The following is a 23942-nucleotide window of genomic DNA, read 5'->3' as shown; positions in this document are numbered from 1 at the left end:
CTTGTAGACATACAGCTTGACGAGTCCTTTGTCCCTTCCTTAACCTCTACTTCTTGAAGGGAAAAATAACGAAACCTAATTTGGAGTTAGTTCTTACTTTACTCAAACAAACCGAACCGATCTTCATTTTCTCTTTCGTTTGACATGCTTATCTTATATAAGTCTTAAACAAGTTGAAGTGTGTTTAAGTATGGTCAAGTTTGTCTTAGTTTAGTGAGTTCAACATGGCGTCAAACTAATCAATCAAAAGATTTTATACATAATAACGAAAAAGAAAATCATTTGAGTGGTGATCTCACTCATGTAAATCAAGGAATCACCACTATATCTGGTGGCAACTTCATGTAACAGCAAATCAGAGGGACTCTGTTTTTTTTTTTTTTTGCTTAAAATAGTTCGTCTTAGACTCTTGTGTCCATACTATTTTCGTACTTCGACTTTTTAAATTAAATTTTTTTATTTGATTTTCTGATTGACCAAAGTAATTTCCTTTGACAAGCTTTTTTTACCACTCTAAACAGTGAAAAACGAAAATAAAATTTTTGATTAAAATATTTTTCTGCAAACAAACAAAATCCTAGAAGAACTTTTCAAAACTCAGTCATAAAAATAATGCAGGGTCACATCCCTCCGGATTTTACTTATATTACAGATCATCGTCTTCGAACCAGAACTTTTTACGAATTTATTTAAGCCTCAACCATATAGTTACTATGAGTATATGCAAGCATGGTATAACTTTTTAAATCAGAAACATTTTGATCATTCATGTTTCTTCTTCTTTGATAAAAATTTTCAGAAAACGAGTCCTATTTGGTTCCAAGACTGGTTTAATCTAATTTGGTCCAGGTTCTCATATTTTCCCTCCATAGGTTTCAAATGGATACAATTACTTCTCTCGAAATATTCAAGAACCTCTTCATCTTCACATGTTAGATCTTGCTCAGTAGACCGTGGTATGCTCTATTCTTGAAAGATAATTAGAAAATTAAATGGTGGTCAAAATTTGCCCCTCCATTTGCAAATGAAGAGGCGTTTATGGTTCGCTGCAAATCCCACTCGGTCAAAGTCGCAGACTACCAGAACAAACTCACTTATTCCTCAACAAAGGTCAACATCAAGCTCCACTTGCAGCCGCTCCAGATCAAAAGTCTCTGCTAAAAGTAGTTCGGGAGACAATGTCTCAAGCAGGGTCTGACGATTTAGAAAACAGTTTTGCTCCTCAAGATCAAGATGATTGTTATGGCATAAACCTCATGAAGCAAGCAATAGTTTTATCATTGTCCGATAATAGAATTCATGCAACAGTATTCCTCAATGTTGTATATCATGAAGCCATAGTAGCAAGTTTCCTCTTTGGATAAAATTTCCTTCATCTGCTCAAACTCAAACTCAAGATATATCTTTAATATGTGAGGTCACGAGATCGAAACCATTTGCGATGGTAGTGCATACATCTCGTTGCGTCAGAATGGTTCTGGACCTTTGGCACCTTGATGGGGTAATTGTGATGGGGCTTGCCTACTTCAATGAATTGGTCATGAGTGGTGCTAAGTGACGACTTTCTCGGAATAAGAATATCTCATTGCAGACGCAAATCCTCAAAGCAACATCCAGATGGTAGCCACGGCTATTGATCCTCCCTCCCTTCCCCCTCTTGCACAGGAAATATAAAATGTAGGTCTGCTAAAAATGTTAAGAGATGGAGTAGGTATTTGAATAAAAGAAAGATGAACTTTAATCTTTGATCAGGCAACCAGTTTGTCAATGGGTTTTGACCAGCAGGGCTCATCAAAATCTAGCTGTCACACTCGCAAATTCAAAACATCTGTTTTCAGTAGCGTTCGTTCATCTGCACCATAGCAGTTGGAAGAAAGAAAGCTTCTTATTTCGATTATTGACCTGAGCATGTTAAAAGGATATTATCTAACAAATCCAGGCATTTATACAGAATTTCATTATAGTACTTTTTGGCTAGGCAACGCCTACATTATAGCTAGTAAAAGCAATTCTGTACTTAGAGTTGAATATAGAGTTTTGTTGACTGTGATAATATTTTCATAATTAATTCTCCCGAACAGTGCCAAAGCATGAAAATAGGGAAAATATATTCATACAGCTTTCTCAAAAAATAGATTGTCTTACAAAATAATTTACTGTGCTAAAATGGTTCTTTCGCAAATGATTAAATCATTTTACTGTGCATCGGAAAGCTGACTTCCGCGGCGATAGAGTATCAAACTTCCAGGGGCACAACAAATGGACCTATTGCTAGGACAAAATGTGCAAAGAATCATAAATTATACCAGGACCACAATCCCAACTCAGTTCTTAAGCTATTGCAAATGATACTGCATGCTCAATGTCAAAAACTTAGACTCATCCTTCCACGAGCCCTTATCAAGTATATATGACAAACGAGGGCCAGTGTGACTGTGAGTCCGTCCTGTATATCAGCAACAATCCTCTCTTCGTCCTTTTTCGCTTTCTCTATGTAGCTGAGCCTCATTTTCTGTTTTGTAAGGTAATGTGTGATGTAGCTAGCAAGGATCACCTAGAGGGGGGGGGGGGGTGAATAGGTGATCTTAAACAATTCTTTACCAATTTAAAGCGGAAGTAAAAGATCAAGAACAAAGTCTGAACAACAAGCAGATTCTGATCAGACTTTGTGACAAATGTTCTTGTGAGCAGTATAAACAATATAATAAGAGATTAGAGATGGAGAAAACTGCACACAAACAATTATAGTGGTTCGGCTTAGATCAAGCCTACGTCCACTCTCTCACGCTGACAGCCTACTGGCTGGATTCCACTAATAAAATCAATGAGAAGTTACGGCAAGTTGTGCCGCTTAAACCCAAGCACTTCTCCCCGAAGCTGGTGCTGCTTATACCAAGCCGATAGATCACATTATCTCACACCTAAGCACACACTTATAACACTGTCTACACCTCTCAAATGATTACACGTTTAAGCTCACGAAAGACAAGAGATTGAATCGGAGTATGCTCAGACTTTGGACTTGTTGATTCTTGATTTCGTTCTCTACCTTCTACTCCTCGTTGATCTCCTTTTATACTCCTCCACTTTCAAACTAGCCGTTGGATAGTCTTCAGAGGATCATCTTCCAATATTCATCTTTGGACAGATTTGTATAAAATGGATTGAGTAGCCGTTGGTTGATAAAATCTGAATCCCGCTTATTCTGGTCGCCCATACAATCAGAATCTTGGTTTCCATAAGTAGAGCTTTATCCGTTGTAATGCATACTTGTCGTAATGTTCGATTGTCAATCAATTTGATTGAGTTTGAGACAATCAAAATTTTCCTTCTGTGAAATCCATACCAGATCACTAGCTGTTATTTTTCGTTCTGAGTTCTGCGTCTGAATAATTTTAACGTCTGTGTCTGAATAATTTCAGTGCCTGTGTCTGAAGAATTTCTGCGTCTGAAGAAATTCTGCGTTTGAACTTTCTCGTTCTGAGTCTGAACTTCTCGTTCTGAGTCTGAATCTCTTTTGCTTGAAGTTCTTTCACAATCTGAACACGAACTAGATCAAGATTGACATATGCTTTTCTTCCAAAAACAACTTCCTGAATCAAAATACTTCAAAGCATTTATCAGACTTACAAAACACTTATGGACAGTTTTGTCAACTTCAAAATCTATTGGGAATTTTCCTTAACAATGTGAACCCATTGAACCACTCTCTCTTGATGTCAATAACTAGATTCACCTTATTCAAGGAAAACTGAAGCACCTTCCTATAGTCCTGAAAATTACCAAGAAAAGGCGCCACCTTGCCTTGAGAAACCACCCAGACCTCATCTGAGCTTCCAGCTATTAGATGCTCATCGTGACTAACCTGCAAATCAAGGCAAAAAGAGGACTGTTATCCCTGAAAATGATCCATCATTGGTCAAATCGAAGTATTTTGACAAGAAAATCAATCTCACCAGTAGAATTCCTGCTTGGAACAAGTCCAGACCTTGAATGAGTGCCTCCGCTGCATCCAAATCCTACGGTTGAGGATAGGCAAAAATGCAAAATCACAGTCACTCATCCTTAGACAAGAAACAAACAATTTGCAAAGATAATACTTTAGCAGTCATTGGTCATTAAAGTAGAATTTGAAGACCAAATTTATAAACAAAAAGTAGGTCCACAACCACATTAACTATGTGCAGAGCCCAATATTGCCTATAGGCACATATATCAGAACTATTTGGTATAATGACTACTCTAATACGAAAAAACTGATCAGGCTAGCATAACTGTTCTATTCCCAACATTTTCCAAGTTGGAATAATTAGATTGGTTTATGTTCCATTATAAGTTATATATATGATGACAGAGGCTCTCTGTAGCTGTAATCACTGATTGGTTCTCCTAAAATTTCAATGTAAGAGCAGATTCCGATAAGTTCAATTAGTGCAAGAAAAATAATAAGCCAACTGAAAAGGTAATTGAAGTCATAAGATGGAAAAAAATGAGTAAACTTGGCAGATGATTGGATGGCTCATCAAGCAAAACTATGTAAGGTTTCTCGAAAGTTATCTTGGCAAATGCAGCTCTGCTTTTCTGACCACCTATTTATATGGTCAAAGCACCATGTTATATCTGCAATAAATCCAAATAGCCTTGGAGTAGTACACAGTGAACTACAATTCAGATTACAAATTGACTAACCTCTACTAGAGCTTCTAAATTTCATGCGAAAATTGCTGCGACAAAAAATTTACATATGCAACAGTAGCAAGAGGGAGGAGATGTACCAGACAAGGTATACATTGGTTGAAGTGCACGATTTCCAGTCACACCAAAGTAACCCAAGTGAGCTCGAAGCTTTTCTTCCTGAACTCCCTACAGGAAGAATGCCACATAAGAAGGTATTTTCAGATAAAATGACAAAATGTATGACGGATTCATTTTCCGCAGTGGAGTAAACGCAAATGCAAACCCAGAGGCAGGCATCATATCATTACAATCTCAACCAAACAAGCATAAGTATAATGGCTGAATATTTCTAGCAAGCTGTAAGCAATAGTTTCCTAAACCACCGGAGATCAAGACCCAAACGGAAGGTGATTTATGGTATATCAATGCTGTCATGAATAGGAGTTGTATTGAAAGCTTGGAGCCACGGGCTGCCTCAGAATATTATCCCAGATCGACTGCTTAATACTATGAAGGATCATCATCAACAAAAAGAAGGTTCTCGATTCTAAAGAAAACCATAAAAAAAAAAATACTGCATCCCCTTTCTTCACAATCGCATCACGGCTTCCACATAACTGATCATTTTTTTTAGATTTTGAAAAAGATTATATTCACTAGAAGAAAATTTAGAACATATCAGTGCACCAAATAAATTTCATTGTTTCTTCTTCTTTCTTTTGGATAAATTGCAAAAAAAATGACACAAAAACATTGACAGCATTAGCCCTACCTCAACAATGTTCGCAAATGATCCTTCCAATAGATTTTGCCAATGCTGACTACAATGGTACCTGCAAAACAACTAGAGTGAATGAGCTAGGGCACAAGAAAAAGATGTTGTGAAGAGAATAAACAGCGAACGCTGAAAATGCAGAGGAATATGATTGCAGAATGCTACGATTCTCCGTGACTCTCATGCAAGGCATAGTACATTTTTCATTCACAATTTGTTTGGGCATCAAGCAGAGTTGAAGATATGTCATCAATATAGCAAGAGGAAGATCCAACCCAACGAGAAAACCCACCCGAATGTCCGTCTTTGACCTTCAATGGCTGGTTTTTTGGAAATTCATGGGAAACATCTCCACTGGAAAGTATCAGTTTGTATTACGCATCGAATCGAGGAAGCATAAATGGAAATCGATGCCTCCAAAAACCATAAAACTCACCCGAACCCTAGAAAACTCACTGTACATGGCCGAATCAATTCACTGGATCCGAACGCTATCAATCTTGATGCTCGGGATGTCTTGGATGAGGGGCCAATAGTCGCCACCGAGGTTTGAGCATCGATCTTTCAGAATCTCGCATCCTTCTATCAACAATCGTTGGAGGGAGGGAGGGAGGCCATCCTCTGGCAAGTACCTCAGCTTCGGGCAATCGAAAATCCCCAAATGTTGGAGAGAGGAGAGGCGGTTGCGAAGACCGCTCGACAGTCTTTCCACGTTCTTCATCCGTTTAATCACAAGAGTGGTTAGAGAGGAAGGGAAGAGAAGACTCCACGCATCCTCCTCCTCATTCTCCTCCGATGGAAACCGCACCTTCTCTCCCTCCCTTCCCATGCTCATTCCGTCAATTAATAGATACTTGAGGGATGTGAGGAGGGGTAAGCCCCATTCTCTCACTGGCTGCTCCAGATTCTCGCACCTTGTAATGGAAAGGGTCTGCAACTTGGGAGGAAAACCTCCTTCGGGCAAGCGTTTGATATTTTGGCAAGAAATACTTATGTACGTGAGGGATGCAAGATGGTGCCACTGATTTGGTAGATACTTTACCTTAGGACAATTATAGAGCACGAAATATGACAGGGTGATGGGAAGGGGAGGGAAGTCCTCTATCTCCAATGCTGGACAGTCACGTATTTTAAAAAAAGTGAGATGGGAGAGCATGCGAAGGCACTGTGGTAGACTTCTTAGTTTCTTACAGTTGTCAATAGTTAAATATTTCAACAATGCTATGGCGATCTCTTCCAGTGACTCCACTCCCTCGCAATAACTAATTTTAAGTGTCTTTAGAGCAACAAATTGAGGCATCGGGTTAATACTGGTGGGATCATCGGAAGCAATGATAAATCCCATGCGTTTTGGACAATTCTCAATAACAAAATTTCTGAGGGCCTGCATTTTGCTCGGAAGCTTTTCTAAACTCATGCAATCCCTTAATTCCATGCTTTCAAGGTTGGAAGGCAGCTCTATCTCTTTTTCTCCTGCCACAAAAGACGTGAATTGAGCACAGCTTTGGATGGCTAATTTCTGGAGGCAAATAAGATTTCTTGTTTCATTTTCATCTTGCCACAAGTGTGTTAGCTTGTCACAGCTTCTTATTTCAAGCTCTTTTAGCTTGACCCAACCGCTCATAAACTCATGATTAAAGCAAACGAGATCTGCAAGATTTTCAACTCTGAGAACGGTTAAAGAAGTTAGGTTGACCAAGCACGTTAAGATCTCCTTATTACAATCCTCAAGGTATAACTCGCGGAGAGATGGAAGACGAACAATGCCGGTTAAGTTATTCAAATGCGGGCATGAATGAATTTCAAGTTTTATGAGAAGATCAAGTTGACAAGGCAATGTCTCGACCAACGAAGGACAACTCCGGACAACAAGATGCTGAAGACAGGAGAATGGGACTTCTTCTTTTGGGTCCCCGGCATAACGACCCCAATCCTTCCATGCCAACATCTCTTCAAACTTCAAAGTTGTTAAGGTCGAGAAAGGCCTTTTACCACCGTAAAATTCAGAGCCTATCATTCTTACTGCATGTAGACCTTTAAGAGATAATTCCTTAAGTGAAGGTAGTTGTCCAAGTAGGGGCAACGACGTGACATTAGGACAGTCTCGCAAGTACAAAGACACTATCTTAGAATATGATGGACTATCTAACCAGGATGGGAGTTTTGTACCACTATAGTATGAGATAGTGAGATTTTCAATATTAGTGTGAGGTTGCAGAAAGTGAAGCACCTGCGCTTCACACTTATCATTCCGCAAATTTCCAAAATCTTCACCCCAATGCAAGGCTAAGTTGCTAAGGCCTTGCTTTCCTGACAAATTAGCATCAACCGCGTCTCTCACTTCTTCCACCTTTTGCAATTCTGATATGAGTAATTCTCCTTGAAGATGTGGCAACTTCTTTAACTCTTTTAACTGTGACCCTTTCTCTATTCCCACCACAAACTTGGACAAGATAGTAAGATTCTTCAAATTACTGATACCCAATGGCATCTCTTTTAGACTTTCTGTATCTCTAATGTCAAGAAACTGTAAGCTGACCAATTTTGTGGTACCTGAAGGCAACATAGAAAGCTTTCGACAACCTCTCAATATCAAAGCTTGTAATTTGCACAAGGTGCTCATTGACTCAGGTAGCCATTTGATATTGGTGTACGAGAAATTGAGATATCGAAGATGTTTTAAATCACCGACACAATGCGGTACCTTTGTGATGTGACAATGACATAACGAGAACACCCTCAAGTACTTTAAGTTTGTTAGCAAGTCATGTAGCACCTTGTTGGAAATAGAGAAAGAGCCCCCACTATATCCAACACGTACTAGAATTAAACTTCTTAGTACCTTCATTCCGTGATATGCTCTCAGGAATTTTGATGTAACAAACCATGTTGTGATGAATGATGCATAACGAGCTTTCTCTTGAGATGCATCGTCTTCATTACCTGCTAGCTGAGACTCCCCTGACCTAAAGCATGTCCCACCCGCAATAGACTTTGCTAGATCATTTAGAAGATCATGCATTAAAAACTTAGATGCGTTGACCCTTGATTGTTGAAGAAATGATCTCGATACTAACTCATCGAAGTGATCCCATCCCAATCTCAATATATCTTTCTTTGCTTTTTGTCCATCTAAAAAGCCCTCTGCTATCCATAAAAGCACCAACTCATCCCTCTCAATTTCATAATCCTTGGGAAATACCGCACAATAAGCAAAACATCTCTTCAAATAAGAAGGAAGATGGACATAGCTCAATTTCAAAACTGGGAGAATCTCATCTTTTTTTCCCTTCGGAAGATCCCATATTCTGTTATTTAATATAGCTTTCCATTTATCCGGATTCCTTTCGTTACATAGGGCACCGCCTAACATCTTCACTGCCAAAGGCAAGCCTTTACATTTTTTAGCTAATTTCTTGCCTATTCTTTCAAGATTTGGGTGGCTTTCAAAATTTGTTGCTCCAAGAGCATGAAAGGCTAATAAGCTTGTACAATTATCAAGGGACAACTCCTCCAAAGGATACGGCGAAGCTCCTCTTATAGAAACAACAGCAAGGTTGCGAGTTGTGACAATGATCTTGCTTCCCTTGGCCCCCGCTTCAAATGGCTTTAAGAGGTCAGTCCATTTTCCGTAGTTCTCATTCCAGACATCGTCTAAAACCACAAGAAACTTCTTTCCAGATAGATTGTCCTTCAACTTAACTTGAAGCCCGTTAAGATCTTCACCCTCGCAGGACAACCCGGTGATCGACCGCAAAATAGTCTTTGTTATGTCGAGAACATCAAAAACATCTGACACACAAACCCATGCTCGAGTCTTGAAATAGCTTTTCACTCTGGCATCATTATACAGCCTTTGAGTCAATGCCGTCTTTCCAACACCACCCATCCCAACTATGGGGACTATGCTCAGCGTGGCATTAGAATTTTCGACATCACTAATTAATCGTTCGAGTATTTGTGCTTCTTCCTTCTCCCTGCCGAAAAATTGAGTCTCCGACAGAGAAGTGCTAGGAAGCCTTTGGTTGGTGTTGTCAAATCTGCCCACAACATTCTCTCTCAATCTTAGATGATACTTCATGGTGACAATCTCTTCCAACCTATCATTGATCTCTTGGACCTCGGTTTCAAACACGAGCGAGTGTGGGTTTGGATTTGATCTGGAGGATTTATCTCGGCCAAAGCAAGAGAACTTCCAATTTATCTGACCTCTGCTTTTGCTGGATTTTGCCCCCGACTTAACCTGAGTGGCTTGGATCGCGAGCTCATCAAGCAAGTCTTCCATGTCATAGGCGAAGTCCCTAACATCGTCCAACCACAGTTTCACTCTATAGTTACCGCTCAGTTGCCTGTCCTCTGCATCATCCAGCACTGCATTGATTGTGTCTAGCGTCTTCCTCCATTTATTGAGCAGGTCAGTGCTAATTCCAGAAAAGGGTGGTGTTCCTTCCCTTTGCGCATAGTTCAATCCCAAAGATGCTAATTTGTCGAACAGGGCCTGAAAGAAGGAAGCCAAGACGGAACCCAAAACGATCTCTACAATGGCCATGGGTGAATCAATCACTGGAGACAACAACAAAGGTTATGGTGAATCAAAGCGATAATGAGCTAATGGAGAGAGAAAACTATGAAGTCGAGGAAGACCAAGACTTTCACCTACCAAAGAGATGAAATGAAGACCAAGACTTTTGAGGATGCTTTTTGTCCACAAGTGCTTGCTTCGTAATATTTAGAGATTATCTCCAATATTCATAGTTTCCACGATCATATATCCTGTTCATGTAAATAAACCATAAACTCAAGAAAACCAACACTACTGGGTATCATGAACTTTTTTGTCGTGAAAGTGAAGCAAAAATGACAAAGAGCTGATGGGAAAGAAACGTTAATAAAATCTAGAAAGACCAAGACTTATGAAGACTGATTATTATTTGACATTTAGCACTGATTATTGTTCTCTTGCTCAAAATCAATTAATTTTTGTCCAATTTTTTGTCATTTCTAACCATATTGTGATTTTTCATTCGTTAATCTCTATTGTACTTGTCTATCGGAATTATGTCTAGATTTTCATTGATCTTTCCAAATTTAAGTAATAAAAGAAAAAAGAGAAACGCAGGAATGGGGCGATAATACTCTTCGTGACTTTCGGAGAGTTCCACTTCACAATTTTGTTTTTTTTTAAATGAAGATGCAATCTAAAGTTATTAACATGCATAAAGATTTTCCTAGATTATCCATTTTATAACATTTGATTTATGAAAGGAAACGTACAAATAAGACAATTAATAATAATCCACTCCAAATGGCCTAGATGTGCATGATAATGCTTGTCCACGAAAATTCTATTTTTTCTAATATAATTGTCCTGATACGAATATAAGGCAATTCTATCCTAATAGATAATGAAAAATCATAAAATAGAGGTCAGTTTTGGCTCAAACAAGTAGCGTGCAGATGTATCACCTCAGCAAAACAACTAGGCCAAATTAAGATCAACAAATCACCATGATCAAGCCATGCAACTTTAATCTGGACAGCAAGTATTTGACATCAACTTCCCCAAAAATTTTGTTATTAAATTGGCAATCGGGATAATAGATAGACATGAAATCGGTTTAAGAGCCAAAATTTTGGTGCTGTTGTTGCCTCTTCTTTTGCTCAAAAGATTGCTTTTCCCTCCATTAATTGAAAATTTTCAGAAATGATGGGCGGTTGCTCTCGTGTAATGAATGTCTACCAGATTCTTTAGTGAACGAAGTTCTGGCTGCATCGGCTTGAGGGGAAAAGAGAGCAAGTAGATAGATGTCTCTTACCTGTTCCGAGTAGACTTCCCGGAGGAGACCGTTGAACGGGATTAGATCAACGAGAGCAATCCAACAAGCACGAGCGCTAGGTTCGGATGAGCAGCAAGAGAACACTGTTGAGCAGGGGGAAGAGCATATGGTGAAGCCAAGTGATAATGAGATAATGGAGAGAGAAAACTATAAAGTCCAGCAAGACCAAGACTTTTCACCTACCAAGACATGAAATGAAGACCAAGACTTTCGAGAATGCTTTCTATCCACAAGTGCCTGTTTTGTAATATTAAGAGATTATCCCAGATATTTGTAGTTTCCACGATCATACATATTTCTTCATGTAAATATACCATAAACTCAGGAAGACCAAGACTTTACTAGACATCATGTACTTTTTGGTCTAGAAGGTGAAGCAAAAGTGAAAAGGAGCAAATGGGAAGGAAAGTTCAATAAAATCCGGGAAAACCGAGACTTTGCAAGACGCAAATTGGCTTTGGTGCTTCACTTTTTAAAAAGAAAAACCAAAAAAAAGCAAAAAACTGATAAAGAAAATAAAATGCAGGAATGGGACGATAATACTCTTCGCGACTTGCGGAGAGTTCCACTATACATTTGTTTTTTTTTTTTTAAAGAAGATGCAATCTTAAATTACTAACATGCAAGATATGATTTTCCTACATTTTCGAATTTGGAAATGTGCAAATATGATAATTAATAATAATGCACTCCAAATGGCCTAGATGTGCATGATAATGCTTGTCCTGATACTAATATAATGAAACTCTATCCTAATATGTAATGAAAAATCTTCAATATGCCCAATTATGCAAATATGGACCCCCTTAAAATTGTGAATATAACTTTCCCCAAAAATGTGAATGGCTAATATGCAATGTCCTAAATGTACAACACCTAATAAATCTACATGTGGTTTTATTAAGCATGCCCCCTAACATACAAATCTAGAATGCAAGGAATGTATAGGCAATGTAAACATGAAATTACACGTCAAGACGTGATCGAGAGTGACCTAGCGATATGCAATTTCATGAACACCGACGGCAAAAATATTTGACAAATCAAATGTAACTTCAATCTGGACAGCAAGTATTTGAACATCAACTTCCCCCAAAATTTTGTTATTAAACTTGCAATTGGGATTATAGATAGGCATGAAATCGGTTTAAGAACCACAATATTGTCACCCAAAATAATGATCGTGCCTCCATTAATAGAAAGATTTCAGAAAGAATAGGTGGTTGCTCTCGTGTAATAAAGGCCTACCAAATACTTCAGGTACCAAATTTCTGGCTGCATCATTCACGGAAATGGGTGGCCACCGTTTGCAACTACAAAAGACAATATCGATAGAGCTACGACTAGAATCGGTTTGTAGGGGATTGGGCAGATCAAAGAGGGTGGTGTTGAATAATCCACGTCCCACCATTGGCGGTCAAGCAAGAAAAATCAAAGTTGGCCTCCGAATCTTAGTCAACTTTGCTTAATAAAGAAGGAAGAGAAACAGGCCGTGAATGAGGCTCCAAGCTGTCACTTTTAGAAAACAAGTCGACAGATCAACTTGCCTTAGCCAAACCTTTCCTCCATTAGAGATCCTAAGTTTGGGGATTTGATTACACTAATTACCTACTAGGTGATTCGTGTCGTCTTTATCAAATTATGGATTCTAAGTATTCTCCAATACGTGTCCATACATGCTTGTTTGATTGAGATTGACTCGAAAGTGTAATCTACTCGTTGAATGAAGTTAAAGAAATCGAGTCATGACATCAATATAAAGAAAACAACACAACACATCAAAATGTTAATAGAGGACGAATAAAAGTAAAGTGCGAAAAGTAAATCCGATAAGAGATGAGCGAATTATACGCTGCCTCATTATTAAGTTTCAGGACATGAACTAATTTTCAAGTCAAAGTCTAATTTCGGCTAAGGAGAATTACCTACGTACGGTTTCACTAACGATATTAAATACGAAAACATTCAATGAACTAAAGTAATACTATCATAAAAGCAAATAAGATTTGTTTTATCTTATTATTATATTCCGACCGAAAATAATAATAATAATAATATTATTATTATTATTATCATCATCATCATCATCATCATCATTGTTTTTTAATTTATTATAATTTATTTTTATTTTTTTTCTCCTTTAAATTTTACAATGCTATGTTCATCTTTAAACAGTGCTAATTACTTGTATTCCTTCTTCTTTTTTTCCAACAAGATTGACGGATACCAGATATTTTGTAACAGCCCGAATTTCGATGTAATTTCCGGAATCAATGAAACTGATATTATTTCGCATTTCATTTTAGTAAGTCTCACCCAGAGCTGATCACTCTCGGGATACTAACCAATAGGGTATGGCTAACTAGAAGATGGTACGTGGACCGGGGACCCTATCGCGAAAGGGATACCGATCACGAGAGACTCTGAGGAAATATTTTGGGCCAACGTGAGCCGATCTTAGGAAAGGTAACGGATTTGGTTTGGCCAAGGCCAACGATGTACGATTGGGACGCAGGTGATTCTGCAAGACCAAAAGTGCACGTGGTCAACCAGTCCGGAACTTGAACCTAATGATTGTGACCTCTGGAACTAATGATAATTTCTCATTCTCTCAATGATCGAGACCATTACGATACGGGTAGCCCTAGGTCGATATGCGTAACCTCTAACAGCCACCCGTTAGTGAGAGACTCTGAAATTGAAAGTTTAGCGGGTTTTGTTCACGGAATTGGGCCCGGATTTCGGTATCGATTTTCAAAGGCTTAAGAGACTATTTTTGGGAATCTGACGTCATATTACGCTGGCCACTCACATGTGGAGTTAGCACGAGTAAAAATTGGAATTTCGGTCCGGGGTGAAAAATTACGATTTTGCCCCGGGATGCCGCGTCGCTTTTCGAGGCCAAATGAGGTTATTTTTCGTGGCCGATGCCATTTTTTGGTGGCCACGCTTACCAGGAGTCATTTTGGACAAAAACTGGAATTTCGACAAAAATTGGAAAAATAATATTATTTTATTCCCGAAACTTTGACGTGGATTTTCGAGGGCTTGCGCGATGAATTTCGCGATTCCGACGCCATATTATGTTGGCCACGCATATATGGAACGCGTATGTGCGAAAATTGGAATTTCGGTTCGGGATCGGAAAATTACGAAAATGCCCCTAGGCCATTTTTGATTAATTCCGAAAATTGGATTTAATTTTGGGATTAACCAAGGTGAGTTAAGGTTAAACCAGGTCTGGTCAACCATGGTTAGGGGCAAAAGACCATTTCACCCCTAAATTATTGGATTAGGGCAAATCCTAACCTTTGGATCAAGGGCAAAATTGTCCATTGGCTTGATTTTTGACACATGGCACCCTAGGCCCTAGTTTTTGACTAAGATAAGCATTTTTTTCTCTCTCCTCTCTCACTCCCACGACCAGACCAGCCTTCAGAAAATTTTCTCTCCATTTTCCCCTCACTTTCTCTCATTTTCTCTCAAATTTTCACTCTCATTTTCTCTCTCGCCGGAGCTTCGCGGAGCACGCCGCCAACCGCCGTGCCTCGCCGTCGACCCCCTTGGTCCCCCGCTTCGGCTCGGCCTCGGTTCCGTCCATTTCTCTCTCCCTTTCCCCCTCTTTTTCTCTCTTTTTCTCATTTTCCATTCCGTGAACAAGTCCGCCGGAGCTTCGCCGGAGCTCCGATCGCTGTCTCGTCGACACCCTACTGCTCGGCATGTCCATACGTTGCCGTTCAGCCCGGTCCGTACAAGACCCGTACAATTTTACTGTTCACGTCCGTGCGGTCACTTTCATCCGGACCCGTACGCCGTCGCCGCCGTGACCGGCGCCTCGTCGGCCACCGTTCCCAGCCGTCCAAACAGTGTGTCCGTACGGTGGTACTGTTCACGCGTCCGTACGGGGATCACTGTTCACCCGTCCGTACACCGCGCCGCCGTCCGCCGGGAATTCCGCCGCCGGTTTCACTGTTCATCAGTGATCGGCCGCCATTCCCCGTCGTCGTGACCCTTGTTTTGGTGAGTAAAATTCCTAAACCCGGATTAGGAGCGATGTTGCGTTTTTACCGGGACTGGTTTAGGTGTTATCGGTGCATTTTGGACCGTGGCTTAGATAATAGCAAAGTGTGTAATTGAGACTGGGTTGAGAATTGATTGGTAGAAATTATTATCGGAAAAATTTAGTGGATTAATGAGAATCGTTGGGGAGGATAATAGGGTTTAATGACCAATTTAGGAGTTCATCGGTGAAATTGCCGGGTATGCCCGGGTTGTCTGAATTATATTGGTGCTCGTGGTTCATTGCATTGCATAACATGGACACGCATCGCGTATGCCAAGAGTGAGGCATGTGATGAAAATTGTGCGAGAATGCGTGTCGCCATGAGCATGTGATCACCTAAAATACCCCGGCGTTATACGCCGGGTTCGATAATAATGAGCTGTGTGATCACCTAAGGACCTTCGGGTCGATACCGTCCTCATGCACTTTGAAGCAGGACGATGCCCGGTACGTCCGGAAGGCGACCATCCTCATGCACTTTGAAGCGAGGCTGCGGTTCGCAAGGAGAACAAAGTGTTGCGCCTCATGCACTTTGAAGCGAGGCTAGAGACACCGGGCCGAGATCGGATGCTTGCGCCTCATGCACTTTGAAGCGAGCTAGACGCACCGGCCGTGAAAAATTGATGACTCGAGTCGTAATAATAATTAATTGGGCAAGTGTGCCGGTGTGGGCCAGTGGGCCAAAGAAATGTGCATGACATGTCAATGACATTTGCATGCATAAACATGCATTGAATGGCATGCGAGTGTGTGAGACTCGGTGTATGAGCATGTGATTGGCGTACGTGTGATAATGTGTGCCACGTATGTCCCGTGATTATTACATATTGAACTATCTAACCTGCAGGGTCAGAGAATTGTATGATTATGGTTGTGTTATGATTTTAAATGTTTGTTTCCGGTCAGGAGATTGCATGCTAGCCTAGCCTAGGTTTAGGGGTTGAACTCATTGAGATTCGTCTCACGGTTGTGTAAACCGAAACATTTCAGACCCCCAGCAGTAGGATGCCGAGGTCACCACCTCTTTTTGGGAATACCGCCTTTTATCCAGCAGTCGTCGAGCATGCACCCCGGTAGGGATGGAGCAGAACGGAGAAGTGGCTGTTTGGGTTATTCCCAGCTGTTGGTGTTTCCTTTTTGGTTGTCGTGAATACTGTAAAAAGAGTTTTAAAATAGTAATATAAGTATGTACATATTTTCTGCGTTGAATCTTGTTTATTGGATGGCTATCCTTGGCTCATATTGTAATTGTCTGGGTTTGTTTATTTTATACTTCCGCTTGTGCTTGATCTCTGTATGGGCGTGGGTCGGCGACGCTTCCTGGGACGTCGCAATTTATCGACCGAAGGTGGGATGCTCCCGCTTCGTGGGGTACGGGGCGTGACATCCCCGTTTGAATTGGTATCAGAGCAAGGTCAGCTCGATTCCTTTGGTCGAGGTTTGGAGTGATAAGGAGCGATGAGACCCTGGGTAGCCAGTAGGGTGACCTCGTGTGCTACATGCATCTCCTGACAGCTTGTGATTGTTTTTGAATTGTGATTGTGTGACCCGTAAGTGCAGGTGCGGCAGGATTCGAGGTGAGTACGCGAATCCCTTGGGTGATGTGTTGGATAATTGTTAGACCGCGTGCTGATTGCTTGATTGTTGTTTAATACCTGCCTAGAACTTAGACTGGGATAGATTGGTTTAAGTCTTTAATTCCTTCGTGGAATTATAGCAGGTAGTCGTAGAATCGAGTAGCCAAGATGAGTAGCGAGGGGAGAGGTATAGGAAGAATTCCCAGAAGGGGTGCAGGAAGAGGAATCCGAGGTAGAGGTCGTGCTCGAGTAGGAGCAGTAGACAATCTGGGAGTTAATGTGGGAGCTGCAGTAGACCCCCAAGTTGATGTTAGACCCGTGGAAGATCCACGTATGGAAGGAGTTCTGCGAGTATTAGAAAGGATTGGGAACGTGCTGGATAGGCAGACTCAAGGGCGAGATAATGTAGCCGCCTAGCTGCGGTAGATGAGAATCAAGCTAACGCCGGACGAGGCTCAACCAATGGTTAGACAGATGCCCCAGCTTAGTAGAACAGTTTATGAAATTGAAGCCGCCCAAATTTCATGGTCGCGGTGACCCCGAGGCTGCGCCAAGATGGATTGAGGAACTGGAGAAAACTTTTAAAGTTCTGGGGTGCACCGATGAAGAGAAAGTGACGCTAGCGGCTTATCGCCATTCACGGGACGGTGCCAATGAGTGGTGGAATGCCGTGGAGAATAGAGTGTTTCCGGTAGGAACGGCCCCGATTTGGGCTGTGTTTGTGGAAAATTTTTATGAAAAGTATTTCTCGGAAAATGCGCAAGAGAAGAAGTTGATGGAATTTATGCGCTTGCGTCAGGGACAAATGACCGTTGATCAGTATGAGGCCGAGTTCGCGAGATTAGCTAAGTTTGCCCCAACTATGGTGGAGAACCCGAGAGATAGGGCGCGAAGATTCCGGGATGGACTGAAACCGGACCTTCGAAGTCTGATTTTGTCTCATGATATCAAGGACTATGGGGAGATGTTCAGACGGGCTCAGATCATGGAACGAGATCAACAGGAAAGGGCAGCCGCTTCAGGATCGCGGTTTGCTCAAAATCGAGATAATCGCCGTTTGGGAAAGAGGCCTATGACTGGAAATAGGCGATTTGTTCCACCAGCCAGACGGAATATCGGAAAACCGAATCCCCAGTTGGGTAGATATGGGGCGTGTTTTAAGTGCGGGAGTATGGGACATCGGATCCGCGATTGCCCACAGATGCAACCATCAGGACCGTCCAGAGTGCCGCCACCACGAGCTGGAAATCAAGCCGGACCTCCCCCACCGGCTAATCAGGGACGACCGCCAGCTCAAGGAAGGATTTATGCAATGGCGCGCAAGGAAGCTGAGAATGCGCCGGGCGTGGTCACAGGTACGATTTCTTTGTGTGATCATGCCGCGTATGCATTGTTTGATCCGGGGGCAACCCATTCGTTCGTTTCAGAGCAATTTATTGAGTTGGTTGGTATGAAACCAGTGCTGCTTGAGCATGTGCTTTGCGTGTCGACACCTGTGAATGATAGGTTGCTAGTTTCTTTTGGATGTCCTAACTGTAAGATAATTATTGGAGGTAAAGAAGAAAACATCGACTTGGCAGTAATAGCCATGTTCGATTTTGATGTGATTATTGGAATGGATTGGTTAGTCCGACAGAAAGCTGTAGTGGATTGCAGCGATAGGACGATCCAATTTAATCCGGATGGACGCCCTAGTTTTGTATTTCAGGGAAACCGAGGAGGAACCTCGATCCCTTGGATTTCCTCGCTCGAGGTAAGTAAGCTGTTGGACGAAGGGTGTGAAGGATATTTGGTGAATGTTGTGGATCCAACAGTTGTTGAACCTAAGTTGGAAGATATACCCGTAGTAAGCAATTTTCCTGATGTGTTTCCTGAGGAATTGCCGGGTTTACCGCCTGAGCGAGAGGTGGAGTTTGTGATTCAATTGGCGCCAGGAACAGAGCCGATTTCGAAAGCGCCATATAGGATGTCCTTATCAGAATTGAAAGAATTAAAGGTCCAGATACAGGAATTACTGGATAAAGGTTTTATTCGCCCTAGTGCGTCCCCATGGGGAGCGCCAGTCCTGTTTGTCAAAAAGAAAGATGGAACTCTGAGATTGTGTATAGATTATCGGCAGTTGAATCAAGTGACAGTGAAGAATAAGTACCCACTGCCGAGAATTGATGACCTGTTTGATCAGCTGCAAGGAGCCTCAGTGTTTTCCAAGATAGATTTGAGGACCGGGTACCATCAGCTAAGGATCAGAAATGAGGACATTCCCAAGACTGCTTTCAGGACTCGGTATGGGCATTATGAATTTACGGTTATGCCCTTTGGATTAACGAATGCCCCAGCCGCTTTCATGGATTTGATGAATCGTGTGTTCAAGGAATTCCTGGATCAGTTTGTGATAGTTTTCATTGACGATATACTAGTGTATTCCAAGAGCCTTGAGGAACATGAGATACACTTGACTGAAGTGCTACGGACTTTGAGAGAGCATGCATTATATGCTAAGTTCAGCAAGTGTGAGTTTTGGCTCAACAGAGTAGGATTCCTTGGACATATCGTTTCTGGGGATGGGATTTCGGTGGATCCAGCTAAGATTGAAGCGGTTACCAAGTGGCCTAGACCGACGTCAGTAACGGAGATTCGAAGTTTTCTCGGATTGGCTGGTTATTACAGGCGATTCGTAGAAGGATTTTCGTCAATAGCCATGCCAATGACAAGATTGCTTAAGAAGGAGGTGAGGTTTGAGTGGGATGACAAGTGTGAAAGGAGCTTTCAGGAACTGAAACACCGGTTGACAAGCGCTCTGTATTGACCATTCCGTCGGGCCCGGGAGGATTTGAGATTTATAGCGATGCTTCGCTAAGAGGATTGGGCGTGTGCCGATGCAAGCATGGAAAAGTGGTAGCATATGCGTCGAGTCAGTTGAGACCACACGAGATGAATTACCCGACGCATGACTTGGAATTAGCTGCTATAGTGTTTGCACTTAAGATTTGGAGGCACTACTTATGTGGGGAGAAGTTCCAGTTTATACGGATCATCAAAGCCTCAAGTACCTCTTTTCGCGAAAAGAGTTGAACATGAGGCGGCGCCGATGGATGGAGCTTCTAAAGGATTATGATTGCGACATCCTGTATCATCCTGGAAAAGCCAATCGAGTGGCAGATGCTCTGAGTCGAAAGTCTAGTTTGGCGCATCTAATGGTCAAGGAATGGACCTTATTGGAAAGACTCAGGGATTCAGAGTTTAAGCTGGAGATGAGTCACGTATCGAAATTACTAGCCGCCTTAAGGATTGAGCCAGAGATTCAGATCAAGATTAAGGAACTACAGACTACGGACCCAGAAATCCAAAAGATTATGGAGATGGATGCAGCTAAGAGGAAACCGGACTTTCAAGTGTCCGAGGATGGAGTTCTGAAGTTTAGAGGGCGACTCTGTGTACCAGATGATGTAAAGCTAAAGGAAGAAATCTTGTCGGAAGCTCATAGGAGCAATTACAGTATCCACCCGGGAAGTACGAAGATGTATCAGAATTTAAGACAACACTACTGGTGGAATGGAATGAAGGTGGATGTGGCCAGGCACGTAGCTAAGTGTTTGACGTGCCAACAAGTGAAGGCACAGCATTGTAAGCCTGGAGGACTATTGAGACCGTTAGAAATCCCAGAGTGGAAATGGGAACATATTACAATGGATTTCGTGTCGGGACTGCCGAGAAGCCAGAGAGGACATGATTCAATTTGGGTGATAGTGGATAGACTGACTAAATCAGCGCACTTTCTGGCTGTGCGAAAGGACTTTGAGTTGGAAAGATATGCAGACTTGTATGTGAGGCAGATCGTGAGGCTGCATGGAATACCAGTAACGATCACTTCGGATCGTGATCCGAGATTTACGGCTAACTTTTGGAAAAGTTTGCAAACGGCCTTAGGAACGAAGTTACAGTTCAGTACGGCCTACCATCCGCAAACAGATGGCCAGTCTGAAAGGACCATTCAAACCCTAGAGGACATGCTGAGAGCTTGTGTGATAGATTTCCAAGGCAAATGGGAGGAACAGTTACACTTGGTGGAGTTTGCCTATAACAATAGCTATCAGCAGAGCATTCAGATGGCACCGTTTGAAGCCTTATATGGTAGGGCGTGCAGGACGCCAGTATGTTGGGATGAAGTGGGTGAACGGAGTATCACGGGTCCAGAATTGATCCAACAAACTGTTGAGGCAGTTGAGGTTATTCGAGACAGACTCAGGACAGCGCAGAGTCGTCAGAAAAGTTATGCCGACAGAAGACGACGACCCTTGGAGTTTCAAGTTGGAGATCACGTGTTCCTTAAGGTGTCGCCTATGAAGGGACTATCTAGATTCGGCAAGAAGGGAAAACTGAGTCCTAGGTATGTCGGGCCATTTGAGATTTTGGAAAAGATTGGGGAGATGGCCTATCGACTTGCCTTGCCGCCCAATTTGTCCCAAGTACACAATGTTTTCCACGTGTCGATGTTAAGAAAGTATGAACCAGACCCGACTCATGTCTTGCGGTACGAGGAGATAGAAGTGGACGATAAAGTGTCGTACGTGGAAAGACCAGTCAGGATCGAGGATAGAAAAGAACGGGTGCTGAGGAACAAAACGATCCCGATGGTCAAAGTTGTCTGGGAGCACCACGGAACAGAAGGTGCCACGTGGGAAAGCGAAGAAGCGATGAGACGTCAACACCCCCAGTTGTTTGAGTAGATAAGGATAGATTGCAAATTTCGAAGACGAAATTTTATAAGGGGGGAAGATTGTAACAGCCCGAATTTCGATGTAATTTCCGGGATCAATGAAACTGATATTATTTCGCATTTCATTTTAGTAAGTCTCACCCAGAGCTGATCACTCTCGGGATACTAACCAATAGGGTATGGCTAACTAGAAGATGGTACGTGGACCGGGGACCCTATCGCGAAAGGGATACCGATGACGAGAGACTCTGAGGAAATATTTTGGGCCAACGTGAGCCGATCTTAGGAAAGGTAACGGATTTGGTTTGGCCAAGGCCAACGATGTACGATTGGGACGCAGGTGATTCTCGCAAGACCAAAAGTGCACGTGGTCAACCATCCGGAACTTGAACCTAATGATTGTGACCTCGGAACTAATGATAATTTCTCATTCTCTCAATGATCGAGACCATTACGATACGGGTAGCCCTAGGTCGATACGCGTAACCTCTAACGACCCACCCGTTAGTGAGAGACTACGAAATTGAAAGTTTAGCGGGTTTTGTTCACGGAATTGGGCCCGGATTTCGGTATCGATTTTCAAAGGCTTAAGAGACTATTTTTGGGAATCTGAGGTCATATTACGCTGGCCACTCACATGTGGAGTTAGCACGAGTAAAAATTGGAATTTCGGTCCGGGGGTGAAAAATTACGATTTTGCCCCCGGGATGCCAGCGTCGCTTTTCGAGGCCAAATGAGGTTATTTTTCGTGGCCGATGCCATTTTTTGGTGGCCACGCTTACCAGGAGTCATTTTGGACAAAAACTGGAATTTCGACAAAAATTGGAAAAATAATATTATTTTATTCCCGAAACTTTGACGTGGATTTTCGAGGGCTTGCGCGATGAATTTCGCGATTCCGACGCCATATTATGTTGGCCACGCATATATGGAACGCGTATGTGCGAAAATTGGAATTTCGGTTCGGGATCGGAAAATTACGAAAATGCCCCTAGGCCATTTTTGATTAATTCCGAAAATTGGATTTAATTTTGGGATTAACCAAGGTGAGTTAAGGTTAAACCAGGTCTGGTCTACCATGGTTAGGGGCAAAAGACCATTTCACCCCTAAATTATTGGATTAGGGCAAATCCTAACCTTTGGATCAAGGGCAAAATTGTCCATTGGCTTGATTTTTGACACATGGCACCCTAGGCCCTAGTTTTTGACTAAGATAAGCATTTTTTCTCTCTCCTCTCTCACTCCCACGACCAGACCAGCCTTCAGAAAATTTTCTCTCCATTTTTCCCTCACTTTCTCTCATTTTCTCTCAAATTTTCACTCTCATTTTCTCTCTCGCCGGAGGTTCGCCAGAGCACGCCGCCGACCGCCGTGCCTCGCCGTCGACCCCCTTGGTCCCCCGCCACAGCTCAGCCTCGGTTCCGTCCATTTCTCTCTCCCTTTCCCCCTCTTTTTCTCTCTTTTTCTCATTTTCCATTCTCGTGAATGCAGTCCGCCGGAGCTTCGCCGGAGCTCCGATCGCCGTTCCGTCGACACCCTACTGCTCGGCATGTCCATACGTCGCCGTTCAGCCCAGTCCGTACAGCGACCGTACAATTTTACTGTTCACGTCCGTGCGGTCACTGTTCATCCAGACCCGTACGCCGTCGCCGCCGTGACCGGCGCCTCGCCGGCCACCGTTCCCAGCCGTCCGTACAGCGTGTCCGTACGGTGGTACTGTTCACGTGTCCCGTACGGAATCACTGTTCACCCGTCCGTACACCGCGCCGCCGTCCGCCGGGAATTCCTCCGCCGGTTTCACTGTTCATCAGTGATCGGCCGCCATTCCCCGTCGTCGTGACCCTTGTTTTGGTGAGTAAAATTCCTAAACCCGGATTAGGACTGATGTTGCGTTTTTCTGGACTGGTTTAGGTGTTATCGGTGCATTTTGGACTGGCTTAGATAATAGCAGTGTGTAATTGAGACTGGGTTGAAAATTGATTGGTAGAAATTATTATCGGAAAAATTTAGTGGATTAATGAGAATCGTTGGGGAGGATAATAGGGTTTAATGACCAATTTAGGAGTTCATCGGTGAAATTGCCGGGTATGCCCGGGTTGTCTGAATTATATTGGTGCTCGTGGTTCATTGCATTGCATAACATGGACACGCATTGCGTATGCCAAGAGTGAGGCATGTGATGAAAATTGTGCGAGAATGCGTGTCTGCCATGAGCATGTGATCACCTAAAATACCCTGAAGCGTTATACGCTGGGTTCAGATAATAATGAGCTGTGTGATCACCTAAGGACCTTCG

General features: G+C 42.4%; 2 protein-coding genes across 5 annotated transcripts in view; both read right to left on the bottom strand.

Moving 5' to 3' along the window:
- Nucleotides 1–2099: 2099 nt before the first annotated feature.
- LOC130140208 (uncharacterized) lies at nucleotides 2100–4171 on the bottom strand. Its single transcript, XM_056319001.1, has 3 exons — nucleotides 3989–4171; nucleotides 3693–3865; nucleotides 2100–2532 (listed from the first exon to the last, which is right to left on the bottom strand). Exons 1-3 carry the CDS (start codon nucleotides 4061–4063, stop codon nucleotides 2454–2456), a joined length of 327 nt encoding a protein of 108 aa, XP_056174976.1. The 5' UTR covers nucleotides 4064–4171; the 3' UTR covers nucleotides 2100–2453.
- Nucleotides 4172–4633: 462 nt separating this feature from the next.
- The window catches only part of LOC115666275 (putative disease resistance protein At3g14460), a 74634-nt gene continuing 55325 nt past the window's right edge, over nucleotides 4634–23942 (bottom strand). The window contains exons 1-4 of one of the 4 annotated variants that reach the window (XR_008818221.1): nucleotides 10109–10556; nucleotides 5745–10015; nucleotides 5450–5510; nucleotides 4634–4863 (exon numbers count right to left, since the gene is read on the bottom strand). Coding sequence is in view for 1 of the 4 variants with exons in the window: in XM_056318994.1 (XP_056174969.1) it covers nucleotides 5928–10001 (4074 nt within the window). In the remaining 3 variants the exon portion in view is untranslated. The other 3 variants (XR_008818219.1, XR_008818220.1, XM_056318994.1) reach the window with 3 other exon arrangements.

This window comes from Syzygium oleosum, unplaced genomic scaffold (assembly GCF_021117445.2).
Source record: "Syzygium oleosum isolate NSW1041296 unplaced genomic scaffold, Sole_v2.1 Sole_v2.17, whole genome shotgun sequence".
NCBI lineage: Eukaryota > Viridiplantae > Streptophyta > Magnoliopsida > Myrtales > Myrtaceae > Syzygium > Syzygium oleosum.
Note: the sequence above shows the minus strand (reverse complement) of the source record. Positions and strands in the feature narration are given on the sequence as shown.

Bases quoted from the DNA above. Each gene is read 5' to 3' on its own strand.
- LOC130140208 (XM_056319001.1), bottom strand. From the start codon at position 4,063: ATGAGTGACTGTGATTTTGCATTTTTGCCTATCCTCAACCGTAGGATT. The intron at 3,866-3,988 runs GTCTGGACTTGT...CTTGATTTGCAG, and splicing joins AGCGGAGGCACTCATTCAAG to GTTAGTCACGATGAGCATCT. The intron at 2,533-3,692 runs CACATTGTTAAG...CTAGCTACATCA, and splicing joins AGAGAGTGGTTCAATGGGTT to CACATTACCTTACAAAACAG.